Source organism: Solenopsis invicta, chromosome 10 (assembly GCF_016802725.1).
Source record: "Solenopsis invicta isolate M01_SB chromosome 10, UNIL_Sinv_3.0, whole genome shotgun sequence".
Lineage (NCBI taxonomy): Eukaryota > Metazoa > Arthropoda > Insecta > Hymenoptera > Formicidae > Solenopsis > Solenopsis invicta.
Genome location: NC_052673.1, coordinates 11666870 through 11685650, shown reverse-complemented (window position 1 = coordinate 11685650; position 18781 = coordinate 11666870). Strand labels below are relative to the sequence as shown.

The window sequence follows — 18781 nt, the reverse complement described above, 5'->3', positions numbered from 1 at the left end:
CTCGCCCTCCTGCGCCCGTGTCCCGTGCTGGTGGTCAGCGGAGAGACACCAGCGGAGAGAGCCCGGCCCGGACGCTCTCGCTTGCACCGCTTGCACGTAGGAACGAATGAGCGAAATCGCGCACCACCACCGTGACTTACGTGACACGCGACGACGGCAGCGGCAGAACGGCACTCCGACAACGGCGACGTCCTGACCGACCGACCGAACACCGCTCGTCGTCGTCCACTGCTCACCACCAGTGCTCCTCGTCCCCAACCCGCGCGGTTGATCGTGCTCCTCCTCCTCGTGACGCCTTCGCGAAGCGAGTAGCGAGACGTTAGGGAGACGAAGAGGGTAGAAAGACGGGAGAGCTAACTGACGGCGCGCAGCACGTCCTCCTCGTCCTCCTCGCGCGCCCCGGCACGTAATTGTAAATCGAGCGCGACGGCGGGGCGGCACGCAGCAGTCGATATCGGGAGAGCCGCTGCTTCGCTCTCGACAGCGGCGGCGGCGGCGGCGGCGGCGGCGGCAGCGAGATCGCTTCGCGTTCCCGGCGTCGCGTCACGTCACGTCGCGTCGCGTCGCGTCGCGTCCACGGAGGCGCACACCGCGCTCCACAAGCAACGAACAACGTGTCACACACGATCGTCGGTGTCGAGCGCGACCAACAGTGGCGGCGACGACGATGACGTCGACGGAGAGGGCGACCGACAGGTACAGCCGTGCCTAAAGATGGCGACGCGACTCCTTCACTCCGTTCGGGTACGTTCGGGTGGGATTTTTCGCACGAGTGCGAAAGTGACGAAGTGCCGCTCCAGGAGGCGAGAGAGCTACTGTGCGCCGTGGGTCAGCAGCTGTTGCTTCCACGCGCCGCCGAGAGATGTAGCGTCGTACGGGCGGCGCGAGGAGTCGGCAGGTGCTGCTGCGCACGGCGACGCTCGGAACCGAGGCGCGCCACCGAGCTGGCCCGAGCTTACCCGAGGGCCGCTGTGGCGCGGCGGCGCGGCAGCGCAACGTTACGCGCGTCTTACGTATCTACGCAAGTGGAACGTGTCGCGCTGGCGCTGGCTTCTCCGAGGAAACCCATTTGGACGACGAGACGGCGGCTTTCCGACGCAAAAACGTTATTCCGTATAAATTGAAAGTTTCTCGTGCCACACGTAACAATTCGAAAATACAAATTTACTTGTACTTTAATCTAATCTCTCCCTTCCTAAATGCTTATCCCATGATAACTAACAGTTCTTTTCCCATTCCTAACATCTCTACTCTTCATTGTAGTCACCTCGCACCTCTATAATCTTTCCATTTTCAACACAGTATCATTGTCAAACGTATACGCTTCTTGTTTTCAATATTGCTTCTGCCAAATATCAGGTATCAATTTGAAATTATAACTTAAATTCCTACATTTATTTTTAATAATTATTTTTTTTCGTTTTTAAAGTACGCTAATATTATAATAACTTCATTTAATTATAATAAATTTTTATATCATATTTACAGTAAAAATCTCAAACTTCTGTCAAGATAACAGTACGATAGAATAACCCTGATCGGCATAAAAATCAAGATTTTATATCATCAAGGTTAAGTATATATATTTCTTTTAATTAAATTAATTCAAAGTTAATGACTTATGAAATTAATTTAATTACGGTTACATAAACAGAAAACCAACTTAATTAAAAGTTTTTTTAAGATTAAATTAAGTTAAATAAAAAGTTAAATTAAAAGTTAAGTTTTGAAAACATTATTTATATTAAATTAGAAATTTGTAGTTTGTCAAAGTTAAATTACTCCAAACAATTATAAAATGGATTATCAAATAAATTTTTAATATTTTATTTAAATATTAAGTGTATAAATAACAAACAAATATTATTTTTTATGTAGAAATGTATTTTTTCTTTTCATTTTTTTTTTAGATAGATAAATTTTTAACGTCGGGAAAAAAGTTAATAAAGTTTGTGTTTCAAAAACTTAGTTAAAGTTAAAAATTAGATAATTTAAAATTAACCATGTTAAGTTAAAAGTTACCAACTTTTGAACTTTATTATCTAACTTTTTAACTACCCTTGCATATCATAATATATAGATCTAGAAGATATTTTTACAGCGTTAATCTCTTACATGTTGCGCAGCGTCTGAAAGTTCATCCAATTTGAAGATGCACAACTACATCGTTTTAATCTGTGACTGTGATAAGATACGAAAAATGCGAGCGAAATTTTACATGCCCTTTGATCAAATAAGCAATATCACATTTTGTATTTCATTGAGGTCGACCACATTTACGATCGCAACGTTTGATATTTATTTATTAAAGTTTGTTTATAATAGCACTGTGATCTGCTTTACTCACTTTAGATCTTAACAATTTAAATCTTTAGAACATATGCACTAAATATTATTAAATTTAATTTTTACAATTTTATGTCTTGATACTAAAATCGAGGGCAACCGTAAAGAGATCGGAAAAAACGATGTTGTATACATGTACAAATATTTAATAGAAATTAATGAAAAATGTATGTTCAGTAATCATAAGATGCTATTTGTTCTATTTAATTCTCTCTAACATTAACAGTGTTAATTAAGATAATAGAATACGTTTAAAAATTAATAAAATACCTCGGGTTTGAATAAGGCCCACTTAATTAATTTTAATTTTTAAAAATTCTATTAGATAACTGTTCAAAATAAATTTTTTAAAACTTTATTGAATAGTTTTAAAAAGTAAAATTAAGTAGGTTTTGTTTAGTCCACGGTATGTGGGTTTTGTCATATTTAGTCATATTTGTTATCTAAACGCACATTTAGATAACAAATATGATGTAACAACATTTTTTATTACTTTGTTATTAGAAAATGTTATTTTTTAATCAAAGAGACTTTTTCAAAACAGCCATAACTCAAACCGACATTCCCGAGTCCCTTCTTCTAAAAATCTCCTGGGACCTTTCGGGGCCCCGGAGATGCCTCATGTCGGCCCTGTCCGTGCAACGAGCTCCAAGAAGACGATTGTGTCACGTTCCCCGACAACGAGAACGGTACCTTTCTGAGTCAGCCGACCAAAAAACTCATGTCGCTCCGCTCCGTCAAGGTTGCTTTTAAAATTTGGAACCACTGAAATCACGCGTGCGCGCGCGTGAACGTGTGCGACCGGCGCGACCGCACTTTTATCTCCCTCACGGATAACGTCGCGTCGCGCCGGATTCCCGCGCTCGTGGGACTTATCGCTCGTGCGGGAAATGCACTCTTAAGAAAGCGCAGACACATGCGTAACCACAGACACTTATCGTCGGCAATCTAACGCCGCGCCCCATATATCGTTAACAGCGATAAAAAAAATTCTCTCGCTTCCTCTTGCTCGTCTTTCTTTCACGGAGATATCAAGAAGCCTTTCTTTGGCGTTATACGTGTTACGCCGTGCATTTCTCGGTTGTGCTTCATACATTCGGTTATTTGCGCTCTAGATCCGAAAACCAATTTGCTAATTTTAGTTAGTTGTATCATCGTGTTTGTAGCGAAATGCCAAAAAAAATCATTGCGCGCAAAAGTTACTGAAGCAAACAAAGCGTGAAAATATCTAAATGATGACAATATTTGATAACTATTACCAAATCCCTTTTTTTTCAGTGCAATGTAATTATTTCAATGATCCAATCCTAACAGCACATGTACAAATATCTTGATATCATACGAATATATGATATTACGATATTGTACGAATATTCGTATAATATTATGAATATTCTACATGTTGCTGTTAAGGAGCATAATTATTTTTATATCCGTATTTCAATAAAATTTGATTCTTCAGTGTAAAATTAATTGTATCAAAAACGTGACCCCATTTTAATAAGTAATACGCAGAAAATCTAGTTAAATGTTTCATAGTTACCTCATGAGAATCTGCCGTATCCAAAATGTTGACGTGTATCAAAAGTCAATTTTTTTTTTTTTTGTTGCTAATCCGAGTCGAAATTTTATTTCTACTTTCTACCTTAGTTACTTTCTATCTTAGATCTTTTACACCTAGATACACCTTAAACACTCAAATAAACTTCTTTTGAACCTATTGATGACAATAGGGTCCTTGTGGACTTTTAAAAGGTTTTAAGAGGTTTGAAAGAAATTTCTTTTCAACCTCAAAGTGAGAAATTTTGCGGTAATTCCCATTTTGTGGCTCAAAGTAGCTCAGGTCTAATTGAAGTCGAAAGTATAAGTGCAATTTCGACTTGGGAAAACACCAAATTTAAATAACATGATAATTCAATTGTAAACTGAACGTTTAGTTGATCCCTTTTCACCCGTTCGTATTTCTTCTGACAATACGACATTCATCCATAATCCTATCTAACAAAGCTCGTCCACTTCTCCGCTCTCATCTCTTTAATTTAATTTCTCGAGAGATATCTTCCGCGCCAGGCAGTTCATGTTGAAATCGTGCTCCGTGGAGATCGAGAAAACATCCCGCGCGCTCTATCGTAATAGTATTTTTTATCTCAGGATTATCGAATTGGGAGAGGTCGAGCGAGTCACGTCCACGAATAATACGAACAATATTAAAACGAGCACTGGAGCGCGACCTTGCGTACAATAATTTCGCGAGCGACGCATAGTGTCGCGACGTTAAAAGGTTTCATCGCGCCCCGCGCGGTGCTCGAAGAGATGAAACAGACTGACTATTGTACGTGTGAAATCGACCATTCTAATCCGATACACACGCGAAATCATTAGACGAGCAGTTTTAAGAGTGTGTAGGAGCATCTCTTCCATTATGTACGTTCCTTCGTGGGAACGCCAATCGCTCTCCAAAATGCGCTCGCTCGTCCGTTTCTCGTTTCGGTGAGAATACATATTAGAAGCGAGCGGGGCCAAATGTGAATCCGCTTTACGTGCAGACCCTACAAATCGTCGTGTCGTCGTCGCGACGCGGACACCGCGGCCGGAGAATAGCATATGGGACCTGTTGCTGTCGGTCACGTCAACTGGGGAACCGGTTCGGAAAGCTCGAAAGGGCCCGACCTACGTGCCTTCGAATGGACTCGCGAGGATGGCCGTCGTGGCGTTTCCGAGGGTTTCGACGGCGACGGCGATGACGATGACGACGGCAATGGCGGACGCGTCGTCGTAGTCGAGCGGCAACGGCGTCGGGCTATTAATAATGATCGGATACTGAGTATCGCGGTATCGAACCGTGGTAGGTAGGTGTACGGAAGGTTGAACACCCGCTGACCTGTGATAATCCTTTGCCGATTAGTTCCCAACTGTAGACAGAGGCGGCGCGGTTTTAGAACGGTCGACCGACGGGAAAGCGTCGAGCAGGAGGCAGGAGAAAGAAAGAGCGATACGGAGTGCACATGCGAGAGAGAGAGAGAAAGAGAGAAGACTGAAGTATGGTGGCGAGGATGGACGAGAGGGAAACGGGGGACACTCGCGCGAACCGGTTGCTCGCGAGTCAAAAAGGTGCGACCGGGTCAGGCCAACTCGAATACACGCGGCGTTTTCGTGTGTAGCATCGCCGCGCGTTGTGAACGCGCCACGATTAAAGCCTGGATAGAGAGTGGAGAGAAGAGAAGGGAAGAAAAGAGGTAGCCAGGCGTACAAGTTTTATAGCTACATGAAATTCATACCGCCAAACGGCGACTGATTAATCGCTGCTGAATCATGATAAATATCAAGTTGAAATGAGCCCAATCGAACGATGTATGTTAATATCTCTGTAAATACGAACAGCTCACGATAAGTCAAAAGCGGGAAGACAACAGATATGTGAAGTTAAGATCGATGTTTGTCGTTATCTATATAAAATTGTCTAGATTAAAAAAATGACTTTCTTTTATCTTTATTTTGATTATTGGAATACTTAATATCTCCATGTGTATATAAATGTGTATTTTATCTTAGGAAAAGTATTATCTTTTTCAAATTATTTAAGTTAATGCGAACAACGAATATTACCCTCAGCTTCAACTCTTATCATTTATTCCAATGGAATAATTTTTGATTTGATAACATTTTGCAGATCAGAAAATAGTAGCGCAATGTAAAAATTACCTCAAAACTGTTATATAAGTGCTTGGTAAACTTTTCTAAAGAGAGAGAGAGAGAGAGAGAGAGGGCTTCATCAGTTATTAAAATATATTCCTTCTTTTTAACTTTGATATTTATTTGCATTTGATTTTTCTCTTTTTATCCAAATCAAACGAAAAATTGAATTATCTGAACAACTCTTGTTTTTTTTTAAGAAATAAAGATTTATAAATAAAAATATTGTTTTTATATTCTAAATTGTTTTGCACAACAACGATGTTATCTTAAAATTATTTAGATAAAATGATATATAATTTTATTTTTTGACTATTAAATATAAACTTCAAGTTAAATTATTTTTATCTTATTTAAGATACGTTTATATGTAATTTATCTCATGTAGATAATTTTAACTTGTAAGTGCACTCTTTGAATTTCGTAAAATGAAAAATTGCACAAGCTCAATTTTTATACTTTTAGAGTAACATTTCACTGTACGAGATTTAGAGAATAGCATTAAGATAAGAACCAGTTCTCTACCAGCAAGATAAGAATAATTTAACAGTTAAGGTCATAATTTTTTGCGCCATAAATTTATCTTAAAAATTATTATATATTTTTTTTATTGTACATTAATTTTATACAATAATCTGAATTAGGATAAATATCAGATAAAGAGTACGAAAGTGCAAGCACTTATTATGACATCAAATCTACTCTTCTTGAGTTCCGAGGAACATATTGAGTGCATTTGTTTGTGTTGCATGCCACGTGTCTCAATCATTTGCATGTATACCACTCTTGTTTGCGTGTTCGAATACCATTTTGGAGATATACAAAGAGCTGACGGGAGTTCGCTTGTTTAGGGTTAAGCTCGGTTTGATTCTACCCTACGGGATGCGCGCGTCCACGCGCTCTCTATTGATTCCATGACCCGAAGCGGTGAGCCAATTTGTCGAAGGGAAGCGCGCTTTTCTTAGGTGGAATGTCTCGCCGAGGAAAGATGGGATTCTTTTCTGTCACCGAGAACAACGATCAAGAACATTATTCGAATCTTTCGTCGAATTCGTGCGAGCACAATTGGGAAATCATTCCCGAAATCTTCGTGAGTATACATTATTCATTAAACATTCGTGAAACCTTCTCTCAACGAAGCTTTTTAGTAGTTTCGGATTCTACGGATGAATCGCGTGGCGCTTTTCATCGCTTTAACCATCAGCCACATAATCGATAATCCATTCTCCCTCGATGTATATTAACGTATAATAATCCACGACGGCGAAGTACGTCTTGTTAAGCCGAGAATATGCCTGCCCTCAAGATCTTAATATACCGCTTCATTATGCAGATTATTTAATGAGTTTCTTTACGCTTCGCGCGCACTTTCATGCGCGGACTTTGCATAGAACGTCGCGAAAACGCAATACTCCGCGCGTATCCTTGGGACGGTATTTATTCGGGGCGCTATTAATAAGCGTATTCGTATGTAGGCCCCACTGGAAATACATGTCGACTACGCCGCCAGTGTATTTCCATTTCTAATTCTGATCCCTCCCCTCCCTCATTCCGCTCTCTCTCTCTCTCTCTTGCTTTGTTTCTCTTTCTTCTTCTTCTATCTTTCTTTGTGTACATCGCAAGGGCATAAGCGCGAGTTATCGTGTCTCGGGAACCTAGACCCGAAAGTGCATGGTGAAGTGCACCTTAATAAGAGCGACACACCGGTGCGGGGCGGAATTCAGTCCAGCGAAATGAAAATTTAGATGCGCGCCGCTATCTTTAGCAGTCGACCGACACAGTGGTGGCAAAAGTGTTGCCACCGGCGAATATAGGTTACTGTCGTCGGAATAGATCGCGGTCGGGGCACGGGGCGCGTCCCACTAGCACGGTGGAAACGCGGGCTCGGCCCTTATCGGGCACCTAGTTTCGAGCGGGCGCCGACCATCGTGGAACGGTATTGTATCGAACGGATGATAATTCTCATTACGATCGACAAAGTAAATATCGTTAATTTATTACGACGGGCGCTTACGTAAAGACTCCGAAGAAGGAAGGAAGGGAGAAGCGAGCCACGACCGCCGTGAATTTCAGCCTCGACGGAAGCGCGTGGGAGACAGCCAAAGAAAGAGGGAGAGAGAGCGAAAAGAAGAGGGAGAAATAAAGTGTGAGAGCGAGAGAGCGAGAAGGAGAGAAAGAGAACGTGCGCGCGAAGAAGAGCGAGAAAGAGAGAGAATGTTCCTCTCTCGCCACAGGCGCACGCGTATATGCCTCACGTTTGCTTTCCCTTGTGAAAGTTCCGTCGAAAACTCCGTGTGCGGATCTGGACGCGGAGGTACAAACACCCGGACCGGAGTCGGTTTCGTCGAAAGATGCTCGGAAGGAGGCATCTGGTCGCCTGGCCGCCTCACCTGCGCACGGTGTACGGCAGCTGCCGTTCGCCCGCTCCGGTTATCTTCGTGCTTACGTGGACTGCCGGCACGTGTGCCAGAACAAAAAATATATTTACGGAACGGACGGGATGGCACGTTGCTGCAAGCGTGGCACGGCCAAAAACTTGCGCTCGTGCGACGATGATTACTAATAAATTATCTTAACACATGTACCCTTATAAGTCTTCTGCGAGGGAGATTTTTTTTGTTAGAAAAGTATTTTGTTTTTTGGAATGCTTATAATACTTAATCCTAATATCTTTCACATGTTGTTTTCTTTACGAGAAAACTTAAGGATCACTTTAATTTTGTTCTTCGACGTGAATAGTTTACAGTATTACATTGTATTTTTATTATTTGACGAATGTTCTTTTATTGAATTTTATTTGTGTGATTGCGTTCCCGATTGAAGTTAAAAGACAACAATAGATATAAATGGTACACTTCTTTTCGAGATTTGCAGAAGAGAACCTCCCCTGTGCGCATTTTTAGACAGCATTTTAGACAGGATCAATGTCCTGTGGACATCCGTTTTAAGTCCATTTCTTATCTGGATGACAATGGGCTTTATAAGATATCCGTAGAAAATACATTTGTGAACACTGTTGGAATATTTCAAAATGGACAAATTTGTATATTCATAGGTTATTCTTATTTGAAATAAATTTATTTCAAAGCTGCATTAAAAAATTCTCTAATCTTACCTGAAATTTTGAATAAAATTGTTAAAAAATTCAAAACTTCTTTTAAAAAATTTGAATAAATATACTGCTGAAGTTTCCACATTGTTTTTTGTAATTATCTTTATACTTTTGTAATCTATAATATAATGTGTATACTGCAAGCTTCTCCTTGCATACATACTTAAACGAACTATTCTTATAAATTAATTTGAATGCAATGAATACATACTTATATATGTACATGTATATATGTATCCATTATACGACACTGTGCAGTTTAATACTAAATATTTTAAGTTTTTTTCCAACAAATGTATTATTTTTAAAAATGTATATTGTATTCATTCTGTTAATGTAATTCATTCTTTTAATGTAAATTACAATTTCGAGTGTTCCTTTTATCACGTCCATTAAATATTCTATAGACATGTCAAGGATTAAAGCATGTCCAATTTCATAAATGAATATATAATGGACGTTCATTAAATATCGTTCATGAATATAAAATTGATGATTTAAGCACATCGTCAGAATCCTCAAAGAACTTCTTGTGATGTCCTTTGGGTATTCGTGTTCTGTTGGATTAGTAGTGCAATAATTTTTTTTTACTCGCTATAGATGGCTTGAAAAGAAGTTGAAATGTTCGAACAATTTCGACCAATCGATGTAACATCAAGTGAATATACGAAAATATTTTTGCGTACAAATAGCAGCGTCGTACTTTCATTGTTCTTTTTATCATTTCTTCTTTTATTTTAACGTTGTTTATTAAATATAATTTAAAAACTAAGCACTATAAAATAATTGAGGATGAGTTTGCTACTCCGCTTTCATGTTTACCGTAAGGGCATTCGGCTATGAAATTAGCGAAACTAATATAGTTTCGCTTCACAAAGCACGATTACTGTAACATGAAAATAATCACGTCTTGAATCGAACGTTAAATCTCTATGAGGGAACAGTTATGTATTTTATCATGATGACCCTTTTCCGTCATCGGTGTATGAGATTCTTGAGGAAAGCGGAAGCCTAGGGACAACGTGAACGGAACCTGTTCCTAAAAAGAGATCGAACGGTTCGCTCGTGAGGGCAGCCGATTTCTCCGGCGAGCAGCGAACGAACGAACGTTTGTTGCGGCGTCGTGTTGCCACGAGGGAAATCTCGCGTTTCACGTCGAGGGCCCCGAGAAGCAACCTGTAACATGGACGCGAAGGCGGTGGGCAGCGCGATGCGCCCGCTCGTCGCGCACCTTTCCCGCACACCGGAAGCGCTGCCATGCCGCGAAACTTCTAGAACTTTCCCATGTGCATCGCGCATGGACGTACACGATCGCGAAAAAGATCTCGCCGCGACCCTCGCCGATGACGCGAAGCACAGGTATCACGACCTAATCGATATCGACGAGTCATTCTCAATGTGGCACGAAGTCGGATGTTTTTCGCGTGAGGCGAAACACGATCCGTTCGCGTAAAATAAACCGGCCGATGCGCGGCCGGAAACGCGCGCGTATTTTTCGACGCAAGGTGAGATCTAATTGGACGAGCGGTGAAGTGGGAGATTGGTGGTGGAAGGGTAGGCCATTTGGCGGAACGGGGCGTTGGAGGGGGATCAGGGAGGAGCGTGGGGATTGTTGAGACATCGAGTTGATGTCGCTGCCTTCGCGGTGCCGAGCTTCGTGCCGCGAATAATCGAATGGCCGAGTTTGCGGCTCGTCGTACTCCCCTTATTTTCTCGCTCGCTTTCGATCGCTTTCGTTGGCGTGGGTTGGCAATTGAACGCGTTTCCGTCGATGCTTTCGAATCGCGATCTCTCCCCGATGTCTAATGCATTCGGAGGTGTCCATTAGCTCTACTCATCGCCGATTGCGATCGCAATTGTGATCGCAGTTGAGATCTCTCGCATTCCGAGATTGATGTTGCCTGAATAATTTCTAATGGATTCTGAAAAAGCATGCACGATTTTAATAGTGTCGGCGTACCTGATGCGAACTTCGCGGATGATATAGTACCGCGAGAAAATCGCACAGGGAATGTGTGGAAACGAGACGCACACTGAATAAGACATGAGGAACGAGGAACAAATATAATGATTCATCCGCATTAAACCATATTGATGTAGAGAAATGAGGAATAGGATCGATACTTCAGTTGATTCAATTTGCGGTATTATGAATATGAAATAACAGGTCTCGCTACAATGTCATATAGCATCTTCTTTATGAAAAGAAAAGAAACTACCTTTTATTAAAAATTTAAAATTATATTTGGTAAACTGTTTATATTTTACGACTTTGATCAGCTGTACAGGAGAGAAAGAGCAAATAACTGTTATATATCTTAATCTTTTTTTTTAGTCACGTACATTTGATTATTTTAATAAAAAATACTAGTGCGACATTATGCCTGACGAACAAGATATTCCTTCTATATTTTGATATTAGATTTCTCCAGTTATTTCCCTGTTAACAAAGATCAATAGAAAACTATAGGAAATGCTTAATCGTTTTTAATCGTAGTTACAAATCTGGGATGGCCAGTATGAATACATAATTACGATAAAGCTTTAAATATTTATTTACGATAAGTTTACAAGTCCATAAAAATCGATAAAGAGTTATAAATTAACATGAGAATTTTATCACATTGTAATGACTGAATCCGCATTCATCAAATAATGAAACGATAACATTTTTCTCTCGGAATACGAAAAGTGAAACAACAGCAACGATAAGATTTTTGACAGAGGATCGTATCGGTTTCCATGTTTTTCGATTCTTCTTTTTCTTTTAACGGGATTCGCTTTGTTCGTCTCGCGTTATTCATTCGTTTCCAACGGAGCGAAGACTCGCTCGTTTTCCCTTGTAGACTCGAGTGCAGCGCGCGCGCGTGTGTGTCGCGACGCGAGTGGCGCGCCATCTGTAAACGAGCGGGAAAGAAAAGCGTTTGAAGGCCGCCGGCCCGCCGGCCGGGCCGGAGTCGCTCGGGTCTCGGGCGAATCAGTGCGCGTTTCCCTCTGCCATTTGCGCGTCGGTACGCGGCAGCGGTGTTACCGGAATCTCTCGACGTGTGCTTACCGGTGCGTAGAAGACGCGTAACCGTCGTGTCGGTTGAGGTGTCGTTCACGAGTTCGTGTGCAGTAACGTGCGTGGATTTCTCACGATCAAATCGATCGGTATGGCGGATACAGAGGTCAAGTAAGTATATATATATGCATCGGCCGGTGCGTAAATACGCGGTAACGGCGATATCGATTCGACGGCGGAAAAATCGCGCGTACGGCGTCGGTTCTCTATTCTCGCCGCGCGCGTCGAGTCGTTTTCTCTCTCACGCCGATTTCAGCGATCCCTTCGCTTATCGTCGCCGACGTTGATGTCGACGTCGTCGTTCCCTCGGCGCCCTGGTTCCGATCGCTTTCGAATTATCGCGGAGACGACCACGACGACGACGACGGGAAAGGTTGGTGAGCACGAGGAAGAGGAAGGGGCGACGTGCGGTGCACGCCGGAGCGAGAAGAGGGGGGGGAGGGGACAAATAAGCGAGCGATGCCCCTCTCTTTCTCTCTCTATCTCGCATCGCGACAATACTCTCTGGCCGATTCGCGGTACGCCTAACGATCGCTGGAAATTACCTGCCCTTGCCGCCGCGCGCGCAACGCGACCCGACCCGACGCGTGCTCTACTTGCGGCGGTTTTATGGCGGCATCGTCTCTTCTCCCGCGCCGGATCCTTGCTCGCTCGCTCGCTCGCTCGCACTCTCTCTCTCCCCCTCCCCTTCTCCTTTCTACTCCCCGTACCCCCGCGGTCATCCGCCCGCGCACGATCGAAGACGAGCGCATCGCCGCCGATCGGCGGCGATGGCGGCAGCGGCAGCGGCCTCGTGTTCCTTTTGTCCCTCGCGCTCAACCACTTCGCTCGTTTGTTTACGTCGCCTATGTATACGTGCGCGCGCGCGTGCACGCAGCATGGATACACGTTCGTGCGTCGTGAACACATACACATTTGCACGCGAGTTCGTGCGTGCGTTTATATGCACGAACGCACGCACACGCGACGCACGCGTCGTTTTTCGCGGGAACCACCCTCGCCGCGCTTGGGTAAGACGAGCGAGCAGATATATGCGTGAAGGACGATCCCTTCGTCTCGGCTCTTTCCTCGCTTGCTACTTTCTCCCTTGCTCGCTCGCTCTCGACGAGAGAAATCGCCGTCCCTCGCGTCTCGCTCATCGGCCCGAAAGCGGTCGACGACGTGTATCGATCTGCCGGCTCGCGGCGTCGATTAGACATAGCCGACGACGACGACGGCGACGACGACGGCGGCGATGATGGTGATGATGATGACAACGATTCTGTCAACGCTAGTAGCTTTCCTTCACAGAGTGAAACCGGTATAATCACCGGCGACTCAGAGATGATAGATGCACGAAGAAGACGTGTACGTCTATATTTATCCTTCGATCGGTTTTCAATTATACCGGTTTCAATCCCCCGTCGCTCTCCCGAGACGAGAGCGGCGGCGACGGCATCCTTCGCGTTTCCCTTGCACGCGTGAGATAGGATGTCGAAAGCATGTAAGAGGACGCGTGTATATCGCGCGTTACGTATTACACGCCGCGTTTACGACCCCGAGCGTCCAACGATTCGCCACGCTGAAGCCCTCGTCAGTGTGGTGATCGCGGCGAGCGTGCGATGGTGGTAGTAATAACGATGGCGGCGGTGGTCTCACAGCGGCAGGCGACGCGAGGGGGTGACCCTTGGACGGTCGGTCGGGGGGGAGCCGCGGGGAGGATATAACATTAAACTCGCTAGATGCCGCCACTGTTGGCGGCGTCCTATCTCTATTTCTCTCTGCACCGTCGCGCCGTCCTTGTTGCCAACCAGCAATGTGAAACGGCAGCAAATACCGAAGCCGGAGCGCGCCAGCAACGGCTCGCCGATTTTTAACGGGAAACGTTATATCGCGCAAATTCGCGGTTTTTATCGCGGTTCCGGCACGACTCTTGCATCGGTGAAAATAAAATAAAATAATCGCCTTCGTTAAGATAGAATTGTTCTTCCTTGCCTACTTTCCCAGTAGCTAATAACTTATTTATGTCCATTTTCATCAATATAAATTAACTTAGATCTCAGTTTAACTCACTCTTTAATCTTTTTCTAATTTTTAGAACTAGAAAAGAATAAAGAGTAAATTAAACAAAGATCAAAATTAATTTACATTAGTGAAAATGGACTTAGAGATTCTCACTTGCCTTATTACTCATATACTTACTGTGATCCATTCTTTATATCAGTATTATATAAATAACCCAGAAAACGTTAAGGTTCTTGTGTGTATGTGGATATCTAAAAGATAATCTTCACAAAGATATTCTCTTTTGTTTGCAGAAGATGTTTTTAGACACTTTATAATATATTTTTGAGATATTTGTCACATAAAATGTTTTTCAGATTTCTAAAAGATATCTTTAAGCTATCTTCACAGACAATTAAAATGATCTCAAAATGTTCTCGAAATGCTGTATGTCATTTAGATTGCTAGAAGATGTTTTTTTTTTAAGTTTTTCCAAAAAGTACAAAACATTTCAAAACGTAGCAAAATATCTCTTAAATTTTTCTGTGTCTTCAAACATCTTGCATTTTTTCTAAAAGATATCTTTTTATTTATGTGGAAAGTTACATGAAAACTAAAAATAAAAAGGATTCTTTTAATTGTTAATAAAATTATTTTGATCGTAGAATGTACTTCTATAGTCATTCAATGTAAATTTGATTTCATAATGTAGACTATGCATTTAACTAATTTTATTTTGTTACATTATGGGTAGAGTATTTGATAAATTAGTATAAATGAAGTACTATATATTTACACTATTATAATTTTCAGGGAAACAAAAGTCACTACTCCTCAGAAGAAGGTAGTAGAAGAGGAGAAGGTTGTGGTGCAAGAAGAAATCGATGAGGATTCAAAGGCATCCGAAAATGGGGATACAAAGGAAACCAAAGAGAATGGCTCGAGCGAGGAGAAGGAGACTGACGAGAAAGAAGCCGAATCTACGGAAAATGGAGATTCGACAGGTACATTACTATTAAAGATATTTTTATAGAATAGGCAATTTTTTTTCTTTTCTTTTATAGAATAGGTAATTTTATTGTTTTTTTCTTACACTCTCAGTTAGTTATTTATGATTGAAAATCGTTGTCTTCAATTGATACGTACTCTCAAGCACACTTCATGATCTTAATAAAGATACTCTCAGTAATTTGCCATTATCTTCTGAAAGGTAATGATAAAAACTTGTATTCTGGGTGGATTTGAACTCAGATCTTTGGCCCAGAGAGCAGACACTTCTGCTCTCAACGCCACAATCACCGAGCTTTGTCGTACTTTCGTTTAAAGAAAAAAAGAGAGGTCTACAAATGTGATGATAAATATATTTTTCTGCTTGCGATTTCAGATGCTCCAGCCGACAGTTGCTGCGTAAAGAGGAAATCAACGGCCGCGGCCGATGCAGCAGAGGATGCACAGGATGGCGCGAGTCCCGAGAAGAAATCGAGACTCGAGGAGAAGTGCGCTGAGGCCGAGAATAACGGCGACGCGGAGGAGGCCACGGCCTAATATTCTCTTATGTTTATTATTGACAGACAGACCTAATCTATAGATGCAATTTTAACTACCGAGTGTGAAGCCAGGGCAGATCGTCTGTGCATTTTCAGAGAGAAGATGGCGAGCATAAAAGAAAAAAAGAAGAAAAAAAAACAGAAAAAGGAACATTTTGACGTTTATTGCATTAAGAACTTTCTGTGTTCAGGATGATTGTGTGTGTCTCCCTTATAGTATTTCTTGCAATTGTTAATTGGCAATAGCAACACGAGTCCGATATTTTTTAGGAAATATCGCGATGATTATGTTTAATGTAATGTAAAGCATAAACAAACCGTGTTCTCTGTACTGGCATCCACGTGCATACATATTATATATTCACTTAGCGTTAGATTTCTAAGGTAAGGAAGTATACCGATAACGTTTAGAAATAATATATTTCTAATTCATCAGAACAAAACGACGGTGCGGTGTATGAAAAATGGGTACATTTGTGCAACATAATATTTTCACCTACTTGCTAGTCCTCATTGTTTCCGATGCACGGACACACTGTATCTTATATACCTATAGACACATACACACCTTGGACTACACATCGGAGATAGAATACGGATATTTTTCTGCGAATCAAAATACATTCCCGAAAAAAAATAGATTGACTTGTAACGTTTATGACTGTTCGCTGACGAAAAACTTACGAGAGAGCGCCATTTCTACAGTTTAATATTGAACATGCGTTTTTCACGATATTTTATGTATGTAAATCGTATTTTTGCAGAAAGCAAATCGGAATATTTATCTAAATTTTAGATAAATTGTGATGCGTTAAACTCTACTACACATGATATGTGTATATGTGTAAATTGTTTTCTTTTTTTCCAATATAACACTTCGCGAAAAAAGTAATGTTCAACACTAGACAAATTATTATATGATTTCGTGTCAAACGCTAATGTCGAACTGTCGTGATTTTTTTAAAAATTGAAATGTTTCTTTTTGTTTTAATTGCACGTGGCACAGTTTAACGTACCTCGGTTTTCACATGTTGTACCTATGTATGTATAGAAACGCTGAGCGAAAAAGATTTGTTTGGAATTTTGATGTATAAAACAAGAGTATGACAGTCATTTGATAAGAAAAACTGCAGTTGACACAGAACCAGAAGATTATTATCTCGTAGTTGATTTCATTTGATGTAATCCAAATTAATTACTAATTTTTGCATGTTATTCAAAATTAAATGATTGTCAGATGTATGTCATCGTTTCTCTTAGTTAGTAATGCGTTAGCTTCAAAAAGCGCCAATATCTTACTATATTTCGGTGACGATATGACAATAGTTCATATAATTTTCAATGTCATTATTTTGCTTCGTATATAACTATTGATCAGTGAGGGTAATAACATGTATGTTTAAGATTTAAAATGGTAAAATGTGTTCAACAGCTAATACAAATAAAAATGGTTCTCTATATTTTTCTCTTTCAATCAACTCACTATAGTTTAGGAATCAATTCTTAGTCTCCTGGGGAAAGTTTATAATAACTATGCGAATCCTAGCTTCTCTTGATTTTGTTAAAATTGCAACTTTTGAGAAGGGATTGTAAGCTTGCTTCTACTAATGGAGGATCGAGTTTTATTTGAAGCGTAGTTATTTCTATCTTCGAAAGGACAATGTAATAGCGTGACCTATTTATCTTTACGTTATGTTGCGAGCAGTTGAAAAAATCTCGTTTCTATTATAGAGAAATATCTTCATAAAAAATTTCTAATGTTATATAGGATAAATGACAATTATTGATGTCTTGGATACTGAAAATCTGATAACAATTTTTTTTTTTTTAATTAGAAGACTGAAGTTTTTCTTGATGTTTTTAAATGAAATATAGCAATAAGTACTTTGTGAATTTAAGTAAAAATAAATACAATTATGTGATAATATAATTTTATATTTTTAAAAAATAAGATAAAATTATGATTGAATTTTCAGTATTTGGGACGCTTGTGTAAGTAAGTCATTTACTCTATATGAAATACAATGTACAGGAAATGAACGCAGGTCTTTTTGATAACCAACCACTCTAGTATTGAACTATAGCACTTTTGTGTACTAGTACCGTAAAATATTCTCCACATATTACCATATAGATAAGATTTTTAAACGTTCTGATAAAAAATTCAAAGATATACAAAACAGAACTTTTCACATAATGCTAAAAAGTAATTCTACTCTTTTAGTCTTTTTATTCTCTCTCTCTCTCTCTCTCTCTCTCTCTCTCTCTCTCAATAGTTAATATAATTATAAAAATATTTTAAATAGTATTCTTGTTATCAAATGCATTCGCATTTAGTAAAAAGAATGATGAAATTAATTTTACAAGTTTTTTCTATTTTAATTACATATTTCATTTTTTCTTAATGCAGGAAGTATAACAATGCAACTACAAAAAAAAAAGAATAGAACTTTTATCCAGTAAAATACTAGCAGTCCGCAAGCAAATTCAAACACAAGGTATTACGACAAATTGGCATCAACTGCGTCCGCATTAAGCTCGTATTCAGTCAGAAGAGCTCGCTGACATAATCTGACAGTAGGCTGCCAGGAGAAGCTGTCATTTCGTAATCTCATTTCATTTATATAATTACGAAACAGTTTTTTATTTAGTTTTTATCTTATCATTAACCCATTTCGATGTTTTTTTGCTGATAAAATTTGTGGTAAACACTTTGCAAAGTTACATAATTTCTTGACAAATTTATCTAATTGCAATTAAAATAATTACAATCTCTTATCGTTGTTAAGAATCGATAAAGATTATACGAAAATAACTGAATTAAACATATTTTTACATTGCATTACAAATTTTTGCAAAAAGAACCAAAATGTACAATTTAACTCCATACGAATATTTTAGCAATATAGAGGAGATAAGTAGAAAACTTTCGAAAGATATTGCTTTTTCATATGAAAAATGAGGACTACGAGGTCTGCACTGCATCGCGATCGAGTGTAGATCATGTAATACGCAGTATCTGATAGTATCTTTCCA

The 18781-nt window shown here is 40.4% G+C and overlaps 1 protein-coding gene across 6 annotated transcripts; it reads left to right on the top strand.

Moving 5' to 3' along the window:
- Window positions 1-599: 599 nt before the first annotated feature.
- On the top strand, window positions 600-17205 carry LOC105193169. Of its 6 annotated transcripts, none has more exons than XR_005575721.1 (5): window positions 600-696; window positions 4893-5191; window positions 5252-5582; window positions 6891-7129; window positions 15012-15174. XR_005575721.1 is itself a non-coding variant. In XM_039454439.1 (3 exons), the coding sequence occupies exons 1-3, from the start codon at window positions 668-670 to the stop codon at window positions 15741-15743; spliced, it is 381 nt and encodes a 126-aa protein (XP_039310373.1). In that variant the 5' UTR covers window positions 653-667; the 3' UTR covers window positions 15744-17205. The 6 variants fall into 6 exon arrangements, 3 of the variants coding, with proteins under 3 accessions (XP_039310374.1, XP_039310373.1, XP_011155830.1); XR_005575719.1 differs by having other exon boundaries at window positions 647-744; window positions 4498-5191; XR_005575720.1 differs by having other exon boundaries at window positions 672-744.
- The last annotated feature ends 1576 nt before the right edge of the window (window positions 17206-18781 follow it).

Bases quoted from the DNA above. Each gene is read 5' to 3' on its own strand.
- LOC105193169 (XM_039454439.1), top strand. From the start codon at position 668: ATGACGTCGACGGAGAGGGCGACCGACAG. The intron at 697-15,011 runs GTACAGCCGTGC...TATAATTTTCAG, and splicing joins ACGGAGAGGGCGACCGACAG to GGAAACAAAAGTCACTACTC. The intron at 15,203-15,582 runs GTACATTACTAT...TTGCGATTTCAG, and splicing joins GGAAAATGGAGATTCGACAG to ATGCTCCAGCCGACAGTTGC.